Source organism: Aplosporella prunicola (genome assembly GCF_010093885.1).
Source record: "Aplosporella prunicola CBS 121167 unplaced genomic scaffold K452scaffold_11, whole genome shotgun sequence".
NCBI lineage: Eukaryota > Fungi > Ascomycota > Dothideomycetes > Botryosphaeriales > Aplosporellaceae > Aplosporella > Aplosporella prunicola.
Genome location: NW_022983539.1, coordinates 987137 through 1005373, shown reverse-complemented (window position 1 = coordinate 1005373; position 18237 = coordinate 987137). Strand labels below are relative to the sequence as shown.

At 58.7% G+C, this 18237-nt stretch overlaps 8 protein-coding genes across 8 annotated transcripts; 2 read left to right on the top strand and 6 right to left on the bottom strand.

Moving 5' to 3' along the window:
- K452DRAFT_287099 (uncharacterized protein) lies at positions 1-923 on the bottom strand. The gene has a single exon (XM_033540417.1). The coding sequence runs from the start codon at positions 767-769 to the stop codon at positions 290-292; it is 480 nt and encodes a 159-aa protein (XP_033398396.1). The 5' UTR covers positions 770-923; the 3' UTR covers positions 1-289.
- Positions 853-1458, bottom strand: K452DRAFT_22387 (uncharacterized protein). The gene has a single exon (XM_033536653.1). The coding sequence runs from the start codon at positions 1387-1389 to the stop codon at positions 937-939; it is 453 nt and encodes a 150-aa protein (XP_033398395.1). The 5' UTR covers positions 1390-1458; the 3' UTR covers positions 853-936.
- Positions 1459-1857: 399 nt separating this feature from the next.
- On the bottom strand, positions 1858-3047 carry K452DRAFT_318260 (uncharacterized protein). Its single transcript, XM_033544141.1, has 2 exons — positions 2858-3047; positions 1858-2795 (listed from the first exon to the last, which is right to left on the bottom strand). Exons 1-2 carry the CDS (start codon positions 2961-2963, stop codon positions 1996-1998), a joined length of 906 nt encoding a protein of 301 aa, XP_033398394.1. The 5' UTR covers positions 2964-3047; the 3' UTR covers positions 1858-1995.
- A 4131-nt stretch (positions 3048-7178) lies between these two features.
- On the bottom strand, positions 7179-8241 carry K452DRAFT_308321 (uncharacterized protein; the record flags this gene model as incomplete). Its single annotated transcript, XM_033543142.1, has 3 exons — positions 7179-7401; positions 7491-8092; positions 8200-8241. 3 exons carry the CDS (start codon positions 8239-8241, stop codon positions 7179-7181), a joined length of 867 nt encoding a protein of 288 aa, XP_033398393.1.
- Positions 8242-9660: 1419 nt separating this feature from the next.
- Positions 9661-11878, top strand: K452DRAFT_318259 (uncharacterized protein; the record flags this gene model as incomplete). The annotated part of the gene is made up of 5 exons (XM_033544140.1): positions 9661-9804; positions 9911-10122; positions 10216-10352; positions 10413-10467; positions 10572-11878. The coding sequence occupies 5 exons, from the start codon at positions 9661-9663 to the stop codon at positions 11611-11613; spliced, it is 1590 nt and encodes a 529-aa protein (XP_033398392.1). The 3' UTR covers positions 11614-11878.
- A 616-nt stretch (positions 11879-12494) lies between these two features.
- Positions 12495-15199, top strand: K452DRAFT_350960 (uncharacterized protein). Its single transcript, XM_033545687.1, has 9 exons — positions 12495-13071; positions 13158-13315; positions 13386-13440; positions 13491-13589; positions 13639-13859; positions 13929-14097; positions 14119-14292; positions 14327-14561; positions 14671-15199. The coding sequence occupies exons 1-9, from the start codon at positions 12781-12783 to the stop codon at positions 14880-14882; spliced, it is 1614 nt and encodes a 537-aa protein (XP_033398391.1). The 5' UTR covers positions 12495-12780; the 3' UTR covers positions 14883-15199.
- Positions 15200-15483: 284 nt separating this feature from the next.
- K452DRAFT_226973 (uncharacterized protein) lies at positions 15484-16176 on the bottom strand (the record flags this gene model as incomplete). The annotated part of the gene is made up of 1 exon (XM_033536871.1): positions 15484-16176. The coding sequence occupies one exon, from the start codon at positions 16174-16176 to the stop codon at positions 15484-15486; it is 693 nt and encodes a 230-aa protein (XP_033398390.1).
- An 862-nt stretch (positions 16177-17038) lies between these two features.
- On the bottom strand, positions 17039-18096 carry K452DRAFT_297929 (glycoside hydrolase family 5 protein; the record flags this gene model as incomplete). Its single annotated transcript, XM_033542076.1, has 2 exons — positions 17039-17863; positions 17932-18096. 2 exons carry the CDS (start codon positions 18094-18096, stop codon positions 17039-17041), a joined length of 990 nt encoding a protein of 329 aa, XP_033398389.1.
- Between the last annotated feature and the right edge of the window lie 141 nt (positions 18097-18237).

Here is an 18237-nt window from a genome sequence, read left to right as displayed (position 1 = left end):
AAAAAAAAAAAAAAAAAAAAAAAAAAAAAAAAAAAAAAACCAGCACTCACTCCTCCGTCCGGCAGAGTCCCGACTGCCTCATCTCAAGTTTACGAGATTACGACGTAAAAGCCAATGGGGCACAAGTCCTGGTTCTGGAAGTACTCGAACGTTGTATCGTTGCTGCACAGCATGCCGCTGACCTCGAGATCGCCCTGACCAGGCTGGACGTCGCAGCCGCCTCTGTTGACGACGTAGGCATTGCCAGGAGCCAAGACGGCCGGGGGCGCGGCCGGGCCTGCCCACCGCGTCAGATGCTGAAAAGCAGCGCAAAACTCACCAAAGCAAAGAGGGGCAAAGAAAGAGCAAACGCACTTGAGCCAGCAGGCGGCTGCTTGTTCCACGTCGTATCGAGCTCTGCTCCCGCGCCGAGCGCAAAGCCCGTGAAGTTGAAGTGCCCTGGACCCTCGAAGACGTAGCTGCTAGAGCGCAGCTGGTCCTGTGAGGGGAAGAGGAACTCGAGCGAGCACGTCTTGCCCGCGGCGCTCTGCGGCAGGTAGAGGTTGAAGATGGTGCAGAAGTCGTTGGGCGTGATGCGCGGGCTGTACACGGTGCCGTAGGCGGTGTCGGGGTTGGCGGCGCTGACTGGCACCATGAGCTGGGGCCAGACGAAGGAGCCGGGGGCTGGGAGGTAGTCGTTTGTTGGGCAGACGGGGTCGGCGCGGGGGGTGAGGGGGGTGGCGGTGGTGAGGGAGACGAAGGAAAGGAAGGCTGGGAGTAGGTAGGCCATTGTTTGTGTGGTGGGGCTGGTGTTGATGGGAGGATTTGTGTAGACAGGAAGGGTGGGTTGGTTTATGTGGATATAAATATCCAAAGTTTGGAAAGAGGGGAAGATTCCCGACAAACCACGAGCAGTTCAGAAGAGAGAACAACCTTACCTCACGTCTCGAGCTTCACTTATCCCCGCACACCAAGGCAATCAGAAGCAAACCCCCCGCCACGATCAGAAGCTGCACAGCCATCCCGCCAACCACAATCCATTAACCAAGTAAGACGATCCAAGAATCTCGCCAGCAATGGAAAGCCAGCACCCGAAGCAGCTCGAGCACACGTGCAAGGCACGCAGCAGCGACTGCCGTGGCAGGCGTGACGGCGGGAGCTTGATATACGTCTGCCTGCGATACCGGAACTCGAGGGCGGAGACCCGATCCAGTCATGCGGACGACCACAGACACAGCACCCAGCGTCACGGCAAACGAAAAGGCGTATGGATTCGAGGCCAGAGCTGTTGTCGTCTGTGTTGCAGCATGTAGGTATGCGGGCAGCTTTTTTGCCCTGTACCGCAATGCGTACAATGTAGACAGGACGCATGGCATGCAGCCTTGTGATCACTCGCAAGAGCCACAGCATCACAGCATCACAGCCGCGACGTCGACATCGCCGCTGAGGAACTGACTGTCGGGTGTAGATGTAGGAGGCTATGTCAGCACCCATGTGAAGACAGCCCTGGCGGATCGGAAACGCGTGGGGCTTGGAAGACTGCTGTTTTTGTGTTTCCTGTAACCAGTTCTGGCGGAGCAGAGGCCGGGACAGGGCCCGCTTGTGCTGTCAGCGGGAACAGCGGCCGAAGCGGGAAGATTGTGCGGCGTGGGCTGCGAAATGGCTGGACGCATTTTGAGTGCTTATGTACCTGCTGAGAAGAGCAGGGTGCGGAGGATGACGATGCGGGGTTGGGTTGGGTCAGCTACAAAAACATTCGCTGGAGCGCTACCCGGCGGCGCAGAGTGTATACGCATCATTGCCAGGAGCATATGGCTCGCTGATTTGGCAGTTCACGCCACCGGAAGAGCTGATATCAGAGCACACCAATATTCTTCTGTGCCGCTGTAAGATCTACTGCCGTTGCTTCTTATGTACCGAAAGTAAGTATGATCAATAACCTGGGCTCTATTCTAGGCAACCCTGCAATTAATCTCTCATCATCGCCAGAATGCTCATTTAACTGGACGCAAATGCCTAAGGGCTGAACCTCATGCCGCCATTCGCGCACACGATGCTGCCAGTGCTCCAGCTAGCCTCAGGACTGACAAGCATGCCCACCACGCCAGCAATCTCATCCTCATAAGCCGGCCTGCCACCCGCCTTGGGCGCCGCCTGGACAAACTCATCCCTATCCACGCCTTCTCTCGCGGCCGCCAGCGGCGTGTTCTTCAACCACGGATTGATCATGGTGAAGAAGTCCTCGCCGTTGCTCGCATACATGTCCGTGGCAACCGGGCCGGGGTTGATAGCGTTGACGGTCGCGCGCTCGCTCAGCTCCCGCGCCCACGTCCGCGTCATGGCCTCCAGCGCCGCCTTGGTCGCGCCGTAGATGCTCTGTCCCGCAAAGCCCAGGCTGCTGCTGACGCTGCTGAGGTTGACGACGCGGCCACTGCGGTCGTGCGGCAAGAACTCCTCCACGGCCTTCATCAGCAGCAGTGGGCCACGCACATTGACATTGAACAGCTTCTCAAAGTGTGCCGGGTCCGTCTCGGCGATGGTTTGGTTGCCGCTGATGCCGGCGTTGTTGATGACAATGTCTATCTGGAACCGGCCCGTCTTGGGATGGCTGAGGTGGTTCTTGGCCACGTCGACAATGTGCTGCGGTCCGTTTACGGTGCCCATGTCTGCTTGGACGACGATGGCGCGGACGGAGTGGTCCGCCTCGAGCTGCGAGGCTAGCTTCTTGGTGGGCTCTTCGGACGAGTCGGATGTGTAGTTCATGACCAAGGAGCTGCCTTTGCTGGCAAGATTGGCGCAGATGGCAGCGCCGATGCCTGATAAGCGCCGTCAGCAGGTGATGAGCCGTGAATGTGGTGGTGTTGGAGTGCACGCGTACCCCGCGAGGCGCCGGTGACAATGGCGACTTTGCCCTCGAGTTGGCGGTACCCGCCACCGCCAGCCAGGTTGGTCGAAGCCATTCTTTCGTACTGCGGACGTGACATGATGGGTATGCTGGACGTAGAATTGACAAGCTGTATGGATGTTGGATGGACGCTAGGCTGGTCGGAGGTGGTTGGTGTCAAGGGACAGGAACTGGACAGCGGGGTAGCATGGCAAAGCGTCCCCAGACGCGTGACTCGCCTTCCCACATTCTCCGCGCACCAAGTGGAGCGGCCAGTTCAGACGACGTTTGCAAGTTTGCTTCCAAGCTTCGGCCTCGCAATGCCCAAAAACGCGCCCGTGCCGAGGTCTGGAGAAGCTTGAAGTCTGAGCTTCCACGACCCCGCGGGGCACGTTTGACGCCGACGTCATCAGCCGGCTGGGCGTTGTCTTCCCGCTGCGACACCGCCCACGACAACACCCTGTTGTGCTGTACGAGATCTAAAATTGCGCTCAACGCCTCGGTTGAAACCAGCCATGTCTCAGACTAGCAGGAGCTGGAACCCGACTGTCCTCGACCTTTCCAATACGCACGAACCCGTTCCTACCGCGTGGATGAAGGAAGCCATCACAGAGCCTACACGGGTTAATTGAAGTCTGTTCGGTCCACCTAGGTACCTTTCAAATCCTCAGCGTCGCACCCTTAAAAGCATCGACTTCGCCACAGAGCCTTTTGGCCCCCTCGCCCGACAAGGATGAGAACCGAAACGCAGCTTCGTCTCCGTAATTTCCTGCATACGAAGCACGTCAACGAGCACAATTTGGGCAGAGAGGGCTGAGGGTTAACACGTGAAAGAGACCAGCGGACAACCTGGAGGGTTAGGAGAAGGATTACAGCCAAACACTGTCAATCGACTGGGAGTCCGCTTGCAGCAACGACGCCGTTCCCTCTCAGGCCGCAGTCGGGTTGCCTGGATGAGGCAGATCCTTCTAGAAAATGTCGTCCTGGCGCGCTGGGTTTAGGCTTCCAAAGCAATGGGCTCGTCCGAGACATGCTCCGCACCGCCACATTATACAGTCCTTCCGCCCTGTTGGGACCATTAGAAGAGGGCTGGAAAGGCCAAGAGCAAAAGAAGGAGAGTTGGCCGAGAAGCTGTGCCGCAAAGACAAGGACAAGGGGCGTCGCTAGCTACAGCGATAGGCGGGCAAATGGGCAATGATATTGCGTAAATACTTTCTATCCACCAACCACAACGCCAGGGAAGAGAGAAAAAGAAAGAAAACCTCAAAAGCGCCATTTCCCCACCCAAACTCTGTTTTCCTCAACCCGACTAAGTCTCCGCTCACCCTCATGTCCATCCTCAGCAAAAACCCCAAAAACGCGCCGATACCGCAATACCCCGTCTAAAACAATATGAAACAAGAAACAATAGAAACGCCGCCGCCGAGCTCTCTCGGCGTACGACACGCAAGAAGTGTATGTACTAAGCTGACAACACGGCACCGGATTACGCGGCCAGGGAACCGGCAGTGTAGTCTAGCGAGTTTGCTCGCCAAAGAGACAACACATATCCGCCGCGTGATTCGTCAGCGACAGACGAAGAATAGGCACGCGAGAAAGAAAGGCAGGGCGAGACGACAAGCGAGCCACCATCCATTGTCCACGCAGGCAGAAACAAGCAGCCAATGAGTCAGCAAGCCACGGCGCCCGGCAATCCTCCCACTCTCCACCCGTCCCGCCACAAGAGCCAACATTATGAACGCGGCGCGTCCCGTCCCGTCCCAGGCGCGCGAGCCGTCCCGCCCGATCCGCCCGCCGCAATCAATCAGCGGCGCTTGGGCGGCGGCGAGGGCGGCTTCGGCGTGCCGGTCGTGTCGTAGGCAGCGCGGCTCATGACTGCGAAGAGAGAGTGTGTGTGGCGCGTAGCGCGCGCGCGGGGATCGTCTTCCGCGCGAGGCTAAAACCTGCAGCCTTGCAGCGAAACGCGCCTCGGTAGCTTAAATCTGATGCGTGGCCGGCCCGAAGGGGCAAGCTGCGGCGCAGAGCTTGGAGCGGAGCGGAGCGCTGGGGCTGGGGCTGGGGCTGGGGCGCGGCTGCGAGGTGACTGACTGGGCCTGTGATGTGCTGATGCTGCAGCTGCAGCAAGGCAAGCATGGAAGATAAGCACGAGAGCTTTTTCGTACAACCAACGAACGTACGTACAATAGGATGACCGAGGCCCGGTGGGGAGGGGACCTGCGGCGTAGGTACACGTACCGGAGTGTAGGTAACGACCGCGGTGCCTTTCCTTTTTCTCCTTCTGACCTCGTTTGTTGTCCGTCCGGTCCCGTTCTTTCTTCGCCTTTTCGTCGCCACGCGAGCTCGCCGATCCGATCGTGCAGCCGGCAGCTAAGGTAGGTGCCTTGCAGCGACCAGACAGTGTGACTGTGTCAGAGGAGGGCGCAGTACAGAACAGCTAGCCACGAGTCCCGCTTTGTTGATTCGCTTTCCTTGATTGAGCGCGTCGCCCAAGGCCGAGATCCGTTCCGTATCAATCAATCAGTCCGTCTAGTCTGACTCTTCCGTTCCGTCTGTCGTTGGAATGTTCTTTCGTCAAAAAGGCAAGGCGTGTGCGTCGTTATTGCAGCAGCAGCATGGTTCGGCAGGCCTCGCGGATCGGTTCGGTTCGGTTCGTTTCGCTGCGATGCGCTGCAGTGCGTGATCCTTTTCTGGGGCCGGGGCTGGCGCACACACACACACACACACACACACACACACACAAGGAGTGCGATCGTGAGCTAGGTCGTAAGTCGGTGCCTTGGGGTAGATACGCGAGGGCCAGGCGGGCAAGCGAGCGAGGGCGGGCGAGCAGAAAGGGAAAAGCAAGACAGACAGACAGGCAGGCAGCGGGCAGACAGCGGCGGGCAGACAGGCAAGCAAGCAAGCAAGCAAGCAAGCAGCAGCAGAGCAAGAGCGAGGACGGGGTGCGGGCACAACCGACCGACACGGATGCACCGTCCAGCGCCCACTGCTCTCTGCCCACAGCCCACACACAGCTCACGGTCCAGTCGGCCTCGTCGTGCCCCTCACACCTATTGTATCGTACCTACGCGGAGTCCACATGCCTTACCTAACCTACCACAGGCGTCGGGCGGCCGCGCACGCTCCTCCGTCCGCTTTGCAATGGAACCTAAGGTACGCGCTCCAGCCGACCGAGCCGCGCCGCATGGAAATCTCTTCACACTCACGCCCACCTGCCTAGGTGCTGCGGCCCTGCCCGCTGGTACAATAAGGGAGGGACGCGCGCGATGCGCTCGCCGCGCCGCGCTGGACAGGGGGTGTCGCGTGTGCTTTGTGATTGTGCTTGTGATTGTGCGTGGGATGGGATGGGGTGGTGGGGTGGAGTTGTATGTACGGTACGGGGCGGTAGGTTTTCTTCTATTTTTATTTGTATATCGGGCAGAGCGGCCGCCGCCATTATGTCTGTTGCCGTCACCATTGTGCGTGCCTGGCGCTGCTGCTGCTGTCCCGCCGCCGGTACAGACAGTGCCGAGTGGGCAGAGTGGGCAGGCCGCGGAGAATATTTTCGCATGCATGCATGCACACGCGGGGATCGGCTGCCGGGGTGCTGGTGGGGTCTCACGTCCGATGTCGTCGTCACTGCTGGGCGCTGGCCGGGGGGGCTGACTCGGGGCGGCGGGGCGGGGCCTTGGGGCCAAGAGTTATTGGATCGATGGTGGTTGGTGGGTGGGTGAGTGGGTGGAGCGGCGGAGAGACGGAGGTTTGGTTTGGATTTTGGCTCTGGCGATGGCAATGGCGGCTGCACTACTCTGTCCTCCGTCCTCCGTCCTCCGTCCTCTGTACTACAGAGTGGGATCACAGGGTGGTGGTGTGCGTTGTTGTTGTCGTTGTTGTTGTTATTGTTGTTGTGAGTAAGTAAAGCGCGCGCGCTCTCTGCGCGACACGCTGACGGCCGGAACTCCCATTCCCCTGTCTATCCTATCCTATTCTGTGTGTCTACTCCAAGGTATTGGGTATGCATGTAAGGCCTGCTGACGGCGTGAGAAGAAGAAAAAGGGACTTGACTGACGCCGCGAAAAGAGATGACAAGGTTGTGACAACGCCGCGAAGAAAAGAACCGGATGAAACCACCAAATCCCTTCCCCCCAACCGAACCGAACCGAGACGAGAGATATATCGCGCGCGATGATGATGATGATGGGAAAGCAGAAAAACTCCTGCCGCTGTAAAGACAAAAGCAAAGACAGAGACAGATGACCGGCACCGAAACGCGAGCAATGACGAGAGAGAGCAAAAAAAAAAAAAAAAAAAAAAAAACGGAACACGGCAAAAAAGATCAAGGAATGGCATCAGGCAGCTCCGACTTCTCGCCATGCATCATCTCGAACAGCGGCTCCCAAACCGCGACAGCGCGGCGGGTGACGGCGCCGTTGCCCTCCTCGGGGAGGTCGTAGTAGATGAGCTGGTCGGCCGAGGCCTCGACGATCTGGCCGGCGAGAGGCTCCGCAGCATCGAGGAAGGTGTGGTAGGCGCGGAGGACCGTGTCGACGGGGGTGATACTGCGCGGACGAAAAATCAGCACAAGACGCTCGATATGCGGCGCAAGAGGAGGGGCACGAACGAGGCGGCGGCGGAGGGCGGCACATACCATTCCGGCGAGACGGCGTTGATCATCTCCGGAGGCACGATGGGCGTGGCAATGATGCCGGGAAGCACGCAGTTGACCTCGACGTGGTCCTTTGCGAGCAGCAGCGGCGCGACGGCGCGCACGTACTGCACGACGGCGGCTTTGGCACCGCAGTACTCCGGGTAGGAGCGGTGGGGGAAGAGGGCCGCGATGGAGGCGGTGACGACGACGCGGCCGCCCGGGCTGGGCGCGTTGTGCCGCATGTAGTGGGTGGCGAGCTGGGTGCCGTAGACGACGCCCTTGTAGTCGACGTCGGTGGTGCTGAGGTCGGGGGCCGGGGGCACGTCGTCGACGGCCTTGCCGCGCCACTTGAGGATGTAGACGGAGGACTTGTCGACGATGCCGGCGTTGAGGCAGACGGCGTCCAGGCGGCCCCAGGCGGCCCAGACGGCGGCGAATGCTGAGGCTAGGCTCTCGTAGTTGCCTTGGTCGCCCGGGAAGAAGCGTGACGACTCGCCCAGTTCGGCTGCGAGTTGCTCGCCGAGCTCGATGCGCCGGCCGACGAGCGCGACGCGCCAGCCTTTGTCGAGCAGGTCGCGCGCGAGGTCGACGCCGATGCCGGACTGGGGGTGGTCATGTCAGTTGTGGTGGTGGTTTGGTAGGTAGGTACGGCATGGGTTGTGTGTGAGTGTGTATGTATGTGTGGGGTAGCGGGGGGTGGGGCACGTACCGTAGCGCCAGTAACGAGAGCGACGCGCTTCAGATCAGCCATGCTTGCAGGCAATAAAATAGAGAGACTTTTTTTTGTTCTGGAAAGTCGAAAAAACGGGGATTGGGGGGAGCAGACATAAGTAGATTTATTATCAAACGCGGGAATGAAGGCTTCAATTGCAGGGCAGCTCGGCGATGCGCAGCGTCGCAAGGTCGGGGCTGCGATCCGCGCCACCACTCTACCTCCATCGAAACTCTCCCATCCATCCTTGACGCACGCGGCCCGTCCCTTTGTTTCCCTTTATTTTTCCCCCTTCCTTCGGGCCCTCGCCTCGCCTCGCCTCGCCTCGCCCCTCGTTTTGGCCTGCTGCAATCAATTAAGCAAGCCGCTAGTCTGCTAGTCAGCTACCCAGCTTGTCTTTGCAATTCGCTGCTACAGTACTGCCCGTGAGCTACGAGTACCTAACCTAGTTGCACGTACTGTAGGGCAGGGCACAGGTTGTGACAGCAGGAATGACGCGGCGCGCAGCATCATCATCAGCAGCAGCTGGCACCAAAACACCAGCTAACAAGCAACGCGCGCGAAAAATAGAACACAGAAAACCGGATCCGCGGCCTCGGTCGCGCTGATCGCCGTGGCAGTGGCGAAGGCGGCGTCGCGTCCTTCATCTCGGTCGCCGGAAATGAGGCGCTGGATGGTGGCCGGGGCGTTGGGGCGCGCGCGCGCTGGAGATACGGCTGCTTTATATGTAGGGAGGAGGCAGACGGCCGAGTGGAGCGTTTTCCGCTGCGTGTGTTGCTTCTCCCGCAGCCGGGGTCGTGCCGTGCGTGCATCGAAGCAAGGTATGTAGCAAGCGATTCGACTACGCCGCTTGTCTCTGTAGGTACCTACTGTCTGTACGTACCCATGGCATCAGAGAAACTAGACTTTCCCTTCCGATCCCAGCCAGCGCACTCCTCTGCACACCCATACATATAACCCACCAGCCCCCGCCGCCCGCGCGCCCAACATCCATCGCCACGTCCTTGCCGAGACACGCATTCCTCACTGACACGGCCCGCTGGCCAATCTCGTCGCGCGGCGTGACGCGCTGCGAGCGCATGCAAACGCCCGCGCTGAGATGCTGTCTCGCGTCTTCTTCTTTATCTGCGCCCGCGCGGGCCAGACTACTTAGATGCTGCGTGCTGGCGGGGGGCCTCTGCGCCTTTGCCGCCTCTTACTGCTACTACTGACGCGACTGGTTACGTGCGCTGCTGTCGTCCGCTTGGCTTTGCTTTTCCTTTTTACGTCTGCGAGAAAGAGCTGGGGTTCCATTGCTTGCCTGAAGGCCTGGCTGCTGGCTGACGTCAGACCAGCCGTCTGACTGCCTACCTTACCTATCTATCCCGTCCGGCAAATCAAACGACTACAACTATTGCTACTTTTACTACTACTATACGACGCTCCACCGTTGTCCGTCGTCTGCCCCGCGCACGCGGCATGGCCCTCTCTCCGCTGTTGATCGAGGTGTGGGTCGAGTACGCCGTGGGCATGGGCGTCCTGCTCCTCCGCTTCTACGCGCGCTGGAAGACGGTCGGGCTGCGGAAATTCTGGATCGGCGACCTGTTCGCCGGCCTTGCCGTCGTGCGTACTGTAGTTTCGTTGCCCCTCTTCTCGCTCTGCTATCATGTTTGCTTCTTTTTGCTCCGTACTTGCTGCGCTCCTTGCTTACTGCGTTGCGCACACGTAGCTCATCTGGACGGTCGAGACGACGTTCATCTACCTGCTCCGCACATACGGCAACACGGTGGGCCTGACGCCCGAGACGGCGCTGCAGGTGCCGGACAGCGAGGTGGCGCGGCTGACGCTGGGCTCCAAGCTCGCGTTCATCAACTGGATCTTTTACATTTCGTTCATCTGGTGCCTGAAGGTGGTGCTGCTGTCGCTGTACCAGAAGATCACGTACGCCAGTCACTGCGGCATGTTGCTTTTTCCCCGCAAACGGCGGACGAACCACATGTATGCGTTGTGCTGACTACTGCTCGCTGTCTCAAGCATGAATCTCTGGCAGCACAAGCTCATCAAGTACATGTATGTTTTTACGGCCAGTACTTGGCTGGCTTGCATCCTCTGCCACGTCCTCATCTGCGTGCCGGTGCACCGCAGCTGGCAGGTGAAGCCATATCCGGGCGGTGCGTTACAACAGCCTTTTCCGTCACACACTCCTCAGCAACTAACACCCCCACCTGCAGACGAATGCACCATCCGACGAGTCGACTACCCCGTCATCGCGGCCCTAAACGTCATGTGCGCCCCCACCCCCACCTGCAACCCCCCCTCCAAAACCCAAACACACAAGCACACAACAAAACAACAAAACAGCAACTAACCCCCCCCTCCCACCCTTATAGCACCGACCTAGGCATAATGTCGATCCCGCTGCCCATCCTGTTCATCGCCAAAATCCCCCTCCACCGCAAACTCATCCTCGGCCTGCTCTTCAGCTCGGGCATCTTCGTCATCATCTGCACCATCGTGCGCGCCTACTACTCTCTGCGCAGCACGCAAGACCTGCAGACGGCGCTGGGGTGGGCGTCGCGCGAGACGTGCGTTGCGGCTATTGCCGTCAGCGCGCCGAGCATCAAGCCGCTGTTTAATGGCCGGAGGTGGTTCAAGACGGGGTCCGGGTCCGGGAGTGCGAGTGGGGCTGGGTCGGCCATCCGCAGGACCGCGGGCGCGAGTGTCGCGTCTACCCAGGCTACGGCAGTCGAGAGGGGCGCCTCTCTCGGGGGGGCGCCGGGCACGAAGCACGAGGCTCTGGACATGGGCATGGGCATGGGCATGGCGGTGGCGCCCATGGCACCGGCGCGCGTGAGCCAGTGGGACGCGTCGCCCTCGCCATCGTCTGCCTCGGCCTCGCCCTCCGCCCACGCCGACGACGCCCACGGCTCCACCAGCAAAGCCAGCAGCTTGGCTGCGCCGCCACCACCGATGGACCCTCACCCCGGCACGGCGGCCAGCCCGAGCGCGAGTATTGTCGGCAGCGCGACGAGTATGAACACGAGTGTGAGCATGAATGGGGGAGGGGGCGGGAGTAGCGTGGGCGGCGAGTATGGCAGTGTTAGTGCCAGGGGAGTGCACGATCTTGGTGATGATGACGATGACGACGACGGTGGTGGTGGTGGGAGCGTGTACAGCGGTAGCGTGCGTCGACGTCGAGGCGAGGAGGGAGACGACGAGGAGGGGGGTTATGGCGGTGGTGATGAGGGGGAGGATGAAGACGATGATGAGGATTTTGGGGATGGGGACGATGATCAAGAAGCTGCTGGCGCACGTGGAGGTGGCGGCGGACGGATGAGCTATCTTGAGGCGCTGAGGCTGGGGCCGCCGGGTCTCTGGGTTAGGGGGGTGGGTGCGGGTGGTGCTGGTGACGGGAGAAGGTGGCGAGACTGAGGCTTGCGAAGGGTATGGTGGGCGTGGGCGTGGTAATGTGTGTGCGTGTTCAGGAAGGTGCAAGCATGTGTGATACGATACCTACTTACAACTCGGCACGGACGAGGTGTACTGATAGCAACGGAAGCGTCTGTTTTGTTTTTGTTTTGTGTATTGTAGGTAGTACGGTGTGGTGTGGTATGGTCTGCTGTGTCTTGGTGTGTTGAGCGGGTATAGCATTGCTGGTAAGCCATACGTAGTATAACATACATAGCTTGCATATTAGCATAATTCGTGTTTGAATATCGCTTATAGTTTAGACAGTATACCTAGTATAGTAAACCAGCATAACTAGTAAAGCATAGCCACCATAGCCTCCATCCGCACGCTCTTCCACTAATGCATACTCACGCACGCATACGGAGGTACGTGCTAAAGCTGGCTTAGCGCACACGCCGCCGCAACCCCAAAGGAGTAAGTAGGCGAGCGCAACTCTAACCGCACCCCGCAAACGTCCATCTCCCTCCCTCCTTCTTCCCGTTGAGACCTCATCCCCCAGGCCCATCGGCATCGTCACCGTCACTCTATGGATCGAGGTACCTAGGGTGCCTATGACGCCACGCCCCTGCGAGCGCGTGCAAGGCCATCCCTTGCTGCGCTAGGCCACTAGCGAGGCGGCGGATTCCTGCGCCTGTCGAACAAAGAACGAGGGAAGAGAAAGGAAAGCCCGATTAAAGAGATTGGAAAGGGATAGTAAGGTTAGGATAGGGAGGGGGGGTATGACGCCTGCGGTGGCGGTACTCGAGTAGGCAGGACAGGCAGGGCGGACGTGATGATGGGTGGTGAAAGGAAGGGAAAGGAAAGAAAGCCCACGCGAGCAGGTAGGGGTAGGTATGAAGGAGGCGCGTTCTAGAATCTGGGCTCTAGAATATGGAATCCGCAAGACGTAGATCGGAGCAGAGCGAGAGGTGTTGGCGTCGGTTGGCTGCGTATGCAGGGTAGCTACTCGTAGGCAGGCAGGTATGCGAGTATCAAGTAGATGGGTACAGTACGTATCCCCACGCACGCTTCGCGCCACGATTCTTTATCCCACGCCCTTTTACGCCCACTGCGTATCACGAAGAACACGACGGCTTCAACGACAACCCCACCCAGCCAGCTTCGACACAGACGGCACAAGCGCCAGCCATGGCACGGCTGCATCACGACGCCGACGCCGACACCGACAACGACCGATATGCAGAGCGGCAGTTCGTTCAAGACGAGGAAGAGCACGAGAAGGAAGAGGATGAGGACAAGGACCGAGAGTCCCGCAGCGGCTTCGCCAGCACGCCTGCGCCGCTGTCGCCGATTGTCAGCAGCAGCGGCGCAGACATCGAGACGGGGCAACAGGGCAACAACAACGGCAACAGCAACGACAACGACAGCGAGGGCGAGGTCGAGCCCGTCGTCACGCCTAAAACGTGGGTCGTGGCCATGGTGAGTTCGTCCAAGACAAGCACAACCGCAGTTAGGTGGTCACTTCGGTGGAGGTCGGTAGCTAATGCCACAGCACCCACACACAGATCCTCTCCGCCGGGTACGGCCTCTCCTTCTGGCCGATCCCGGCCGTGAGCGCGGTGGGGGAGCTGTTGGTGGCGGAGGAGTTTGGCGAGGATGTCACGGCGGCGAACTGGTTCGTGCCGGCGTGGACGATTGCCATTACCGTGTGTTTTATGATCTGGTGAGCTGGCTCGTTTGTTGTTTGGGAAGTACTCCGGAGTATGTGAGGGTTGTTGACGCAGAGTGTGCAGTGGCTCGAATACGGACGTGCTGGGCCGGCGGTGGTTTCTTGTGGGCGGGAATCTGGTGCGTTTTGGTGGGTTGTTTTAGGGATAGGTATGCTGATGCGGGTGTAGGTGTGTACGGTTGGCCATGTCATCATCGCGACGGCCAGGTCTGCGCACCAGATGACGGCGGGGCTGGCGGTTGAAGGATTTGGTGCTGCGTGCTGCCAGGCAAGACTTGCTCGTCAGTTCTCTGACAAGAAGCACGCACGCCACGCAGATGGCTGCATTCGCCCTCCCCGAACTCCTCCCCAACAAATGGCGGCACATCGCCGTCGTCATCGCCGACGCAACCATCTACGTCGCCGTGACCGTCGCGCCCGCGACGGCGCGCTACGCGTACGAGTCGGGCGCGTGGCAGTGGAATTTCGGCGCGCCGGCCGTGTTCCAGTTCCTCTCGTTCCTCGGGCTGTATTTCCTGTACTTTCCGCCCGCGCTGCCGTATGTCCAATGTTCCTTGCATTGCTTTGTTCGGAGTATAGTTTTGCTGATGTAGGCACTGCGCCACAGCGCGGGCCTGCCGCTCAGGCGCGCCCTCGCCGAGATCGACTACCCGGGCATCGCGCTCTTCGTGCTGGGCGCCGTGCCCGTGCTCACGGGCATCGTGTGGGCAGGCATCTACACCTCGTCCTCGAACGCGCACGTCGTGGCGCCGCTGACCGTGGGCGGCGTCTTCCTGGTGCTGTTCGGGGTGTGAGAGACGCACGGCTGGGCTTTGCACCCGCTGACGCCACCACGCATCTTCACGGCCAGCCGCGGGCGGGACTTCACCGCGCCGGTGCTCGCGCTCACCGTCGCCAACATGTTCTACTACTCCAGCAGCATCCTGTGGCCCACCATGATCGCCGTGCAGCTGGCGGTGCCGCAGGGCTTGGTCATCTTCACGGGCGCTGGGCGGGCGGATTAAGCGCTGGCAGTGGCAGCTTACGGGTGCCGTGTTCGTGACCGTGCTGTTTGGCGCGCTGCTGGGGCTCGCGACGCCGAGGAACCGCGGCGCCATGTTGGCGTTTGTGTTTGTTTCGCAGGCGGGCTTGGGCTGGGCGCTGTATTTGAGCATTATGCTGGCGCAGATGGGGGTGGAGCAGAGGGATTTGGGCATTAGTGGAGGCGTGGCGGGCGCGTTTAGGTTTGCTGGCGGGGCGGGTGAGTGCGCGCTTACTCTCTCTCTCTCTCTCTCTTTCTCTCTCTTCTTTTCTTTCCGCTTTCCCAGCAAGATGACACGACCCGCTGACCACGTCCCCCCTCCCCGCAGTCGTGACTTCCGTCTACCGCACCATCCTCAACAAGCAACTCAGCCACTGGACGCCACGGCTGATTAGCACCACGGCACTGAGCGCAGGCCTCCCCGCCGCCGAGCTTCCCCTCCTCATCCAAACGCTCAGCAGCAGCCTCGGCGGCGCCGTCCCAGCCGGCACGCCCCCAGCCGTCGCGGCGGCGGCGACAGAGGCCCTGAAGCAGGCGTAATGCAAGGCCGTGTTTGCGGTTGCGATGGCGTCGCTGGGGTTTGGGGTTGTGGGGCTGGCGGCGTGTCTGTGCTGCAAGGATGTTGAGGCGAAGATGACGGGCAAGATTGAGGTTTTCTTGAGGGATGAGGGGGCGAAGGGGAGGAAGGGGAGGGAGGTGCGGTAGGTTTGTGGTTGGGGTTTTGTGTGCGCTTGAAACTAGATGATATACGAAAGTGTTGGTTTTTTAATAAGCGAATATATGTCGTGAAAGGTGATTATCTTGTGGAGGCTTGATGTAGTCCAGGGCGGACTTGGGATACGAAACGCGGTTATGTACTCGCTAACGAGCGCGTAGTTCGTGAGGGTGAGCTTTGTAATCTAGATGATATTGACGTCGTGTAAGAGATCTTCATCGTCAAATCGGGTCTTTAGGCGGTCCATAAGTCGCAGAGCCCTCGTAGCAGACAAAGCCGTGCTAAAGGCAAGTGCCGATCCATGGAACAGTGAAGAGTATGCTGTCGCTGCTGGCCTTGATCCATGGTGGTTTCGGGCTTGGAGTCTCCAGACTTGATTATAAGAAGAGTGCAAAAGCACGCGATGCGATCGAGGCGATACCGAATCTAACAATCCACGCCAACAATATGTGAAGCAGCAAAGCAACTGTTGTTAACATAGTAGACCTGATGGAGCTTGTCCACGACGTCGTTTCTGTCCAAGCTGCCAAGCCCTCGTAAGAGATCTTTAAAGAACTCGAGATCAGCACCTTCTCCTATAATGCAATGCAAATAAGCGATTTCAAATTCTGGCGGATAAAAACCCGCCCATTCCCAGTCTAGGAACCACAAGCGACCATGGCGGTCTAGCTTTAAGTTTCTCAAGGCAATATCCATGTGGCACATGACCAATGTCTTGAAACAGCCGGACAGACTCCAGCTAGTGCCACGGAGGAGTGCCTGGTCATGTCTGTTGTATATTCTTAACTTCCGGTCGAGCCACTGTTCCATTTCCGAGATATTCGCAAAGACTGTGTTGGCTCCATAGTCGGAGAAGAAGCCGCCGGTCGGAAAGCCAGACCTTTCAACAGGGCCCGGCGCTTTAGCTTCGAGTGTTCGTAGGGCAAGAACAGCGTCCGTGGCTTGTTTGATGATGTCTTTACGTTGGTCCGGGGGTCGGCTCATCCATGGGATTGCGTCCAGAGACTCGCCATCCACGTACTGCATAACGAGGTAGCTTTCACTTTGAATCACAAAGCTCCGATACACACGCGGTACGCGGATTTGCTCCTCGCCAAGGTTTTGGGCAATGTATGCCATGTTTGAGGCTTCGAGCTGCGAGAGGTCGCCTTTGATTTTGACGACTGCCGTCTGCGTGATTCGATATACGTGGGTACCGCCGGTAAGACAGAATACGACTGGAGACTTCTTACAAGCCTGGACCAGATCGCTTTCGCTGATAGCTAAGAGGTCTGTTCCGTCTAGCGGGAAGGAACGGCTTTCGTTGTTTGGCATTGTTTCCATTTTGAATGTCGACTTTGAAGAAAGCCCTCGTAGCACGGCCGCGCTAAGCAGTGGATGCTTTGTGGCTGCCTCTCGGCTATTTGGGTGTCGGATGGGCGGTCGAAAGCGGACTCGGTGTGTTCGCACGGCTAGGTATTGAGTGGGTGCTTGACGGGTGTCCCTCGACTGGGACAGGTGGTGGAGAGTGGAGTCACTGTGGCCGCACGACTGAGTATTGAGTGGATGTTTGGTGGTGGTTGGAGAGTGGTGGAAAGCAGAGTTTAGATTTGGCGAACCGACTTCCGTCCACGTAGGTATAACTATGTCAACCACGTTATCGGCTGTTTCGCTTAAACACCATTATTAAACAATACCTACTGTCCAATGAGAAAGATAACACGTTGATACGGAATGCCTATGTTAGCGATGGTATAACAGCAGTTAAAGTATCTCGGCACTTGTCATCAGGGCAGGTCTTTTATACGAAGGTAGGCCCTAACCAGAGAAATTCAGTCATCGCAGAGTACGTTCTTGATCAACAAACCGAATTGAATATGTATCAACAAATACCATGGCCAAGATCCACCCACGAAGTAAACGCTTCTTCATCACCAAACCCGACGATCGTAAAAACATACCCATTGCCTTCGTCCAATCATCAAATTCCACCCCCACGCACCTAAGCGTACGGCAGCAGTTTCGGCAAGACCTTCGTAAAAGCGACACCGTTCGGGGGCTCCATGTCGTAGATCGTGTCCTCCGGCCACCACGGGCCCGCAGCCCACCAAATCGCACCGTCCCAGACATCGTTGTTGTCGTCCAGATACTTCATGCCGTCCTCGAGCGCCTGGATACAGACATCGTTGGCGCCGCCCGCATACTCTCCAATGAGGCCGCGCTTCTTGTTGTCGCGCAGCCACTGCGTCGCCTCCTGGAGACGTTCGCTAAAGATGGTTGGAGAAACGCAGTCCTCATGGGTGCCAGAGCCGTCGCTGTCCAGGTACTGGTGCATGTGGAAGATGAGCTTCTCGGTGTCGTTGCGGGCGGGGTCGACGAGCGCGCCCATCGTGTCCGCATTCCCGGACGACACCCACGTCCATGCTCCGGTCCAGCTGTTGCCTTCCGGCGTGATGTACTGCGTCTTGGCGCCGGCGGCGCGGATGCCATTGATGGCGGCTTGGTTGAGCTGCACCACGAGGTCTTGGTCCATGTCGTGGAACTCGTTGTTGGTGTCGAAGACGACGAGGTTGTTCTGCGCGAATGGCTTCGCTACCTTGGTCCACCATTGCTGGAAACCGGCCACGTCCGTGATGATGTCGCCGTAGAAGCGGCCGTAGTTGTGCGGTTGGATCATCGCCCATGCGCCTTTCGACGTGATGTACTCGATGTTCGAGGTGAGGTTGCCCATGTAGTTGGTGTCGATGGTGCCATTGAGCGAGTTTGGCGTCAGGCGCTCCATGGCGAAGTTGATGCGGAACATGTTCAGACCTTGGTCAATAAGTGTCTGTGTAAAGCAGCCATTGTTAATATGTAATCATCGTCTTTTGGGTGTTGTTGGTATAAGCAACTTACGTCAATCGAGTCCTCACTGTACCAGATGTAGTCCTTGTTGTACAGGCCCGGGAAGATGCCGTCGCCAAACTCGGCGCCCGACTCGTTGATACCGAACCACTTGAGCTTGCGGCGCGTGATGTTGGCCGGCGCAGCCAGCGCGAGGCTGGCCGTGCCTGCGGCCATAAGAAGGGAAAGGAAACGCATTTTTTTCTTCTCTTGCCGAGGACTGCCTTCAGTTCAGAGAAAGAGAGTGAAGGTGAGAGATAGAGAGAGAAAGAGAGAACGACTCGACTGGTTGAGTGAACAAAACATTGCGAGAGGGGG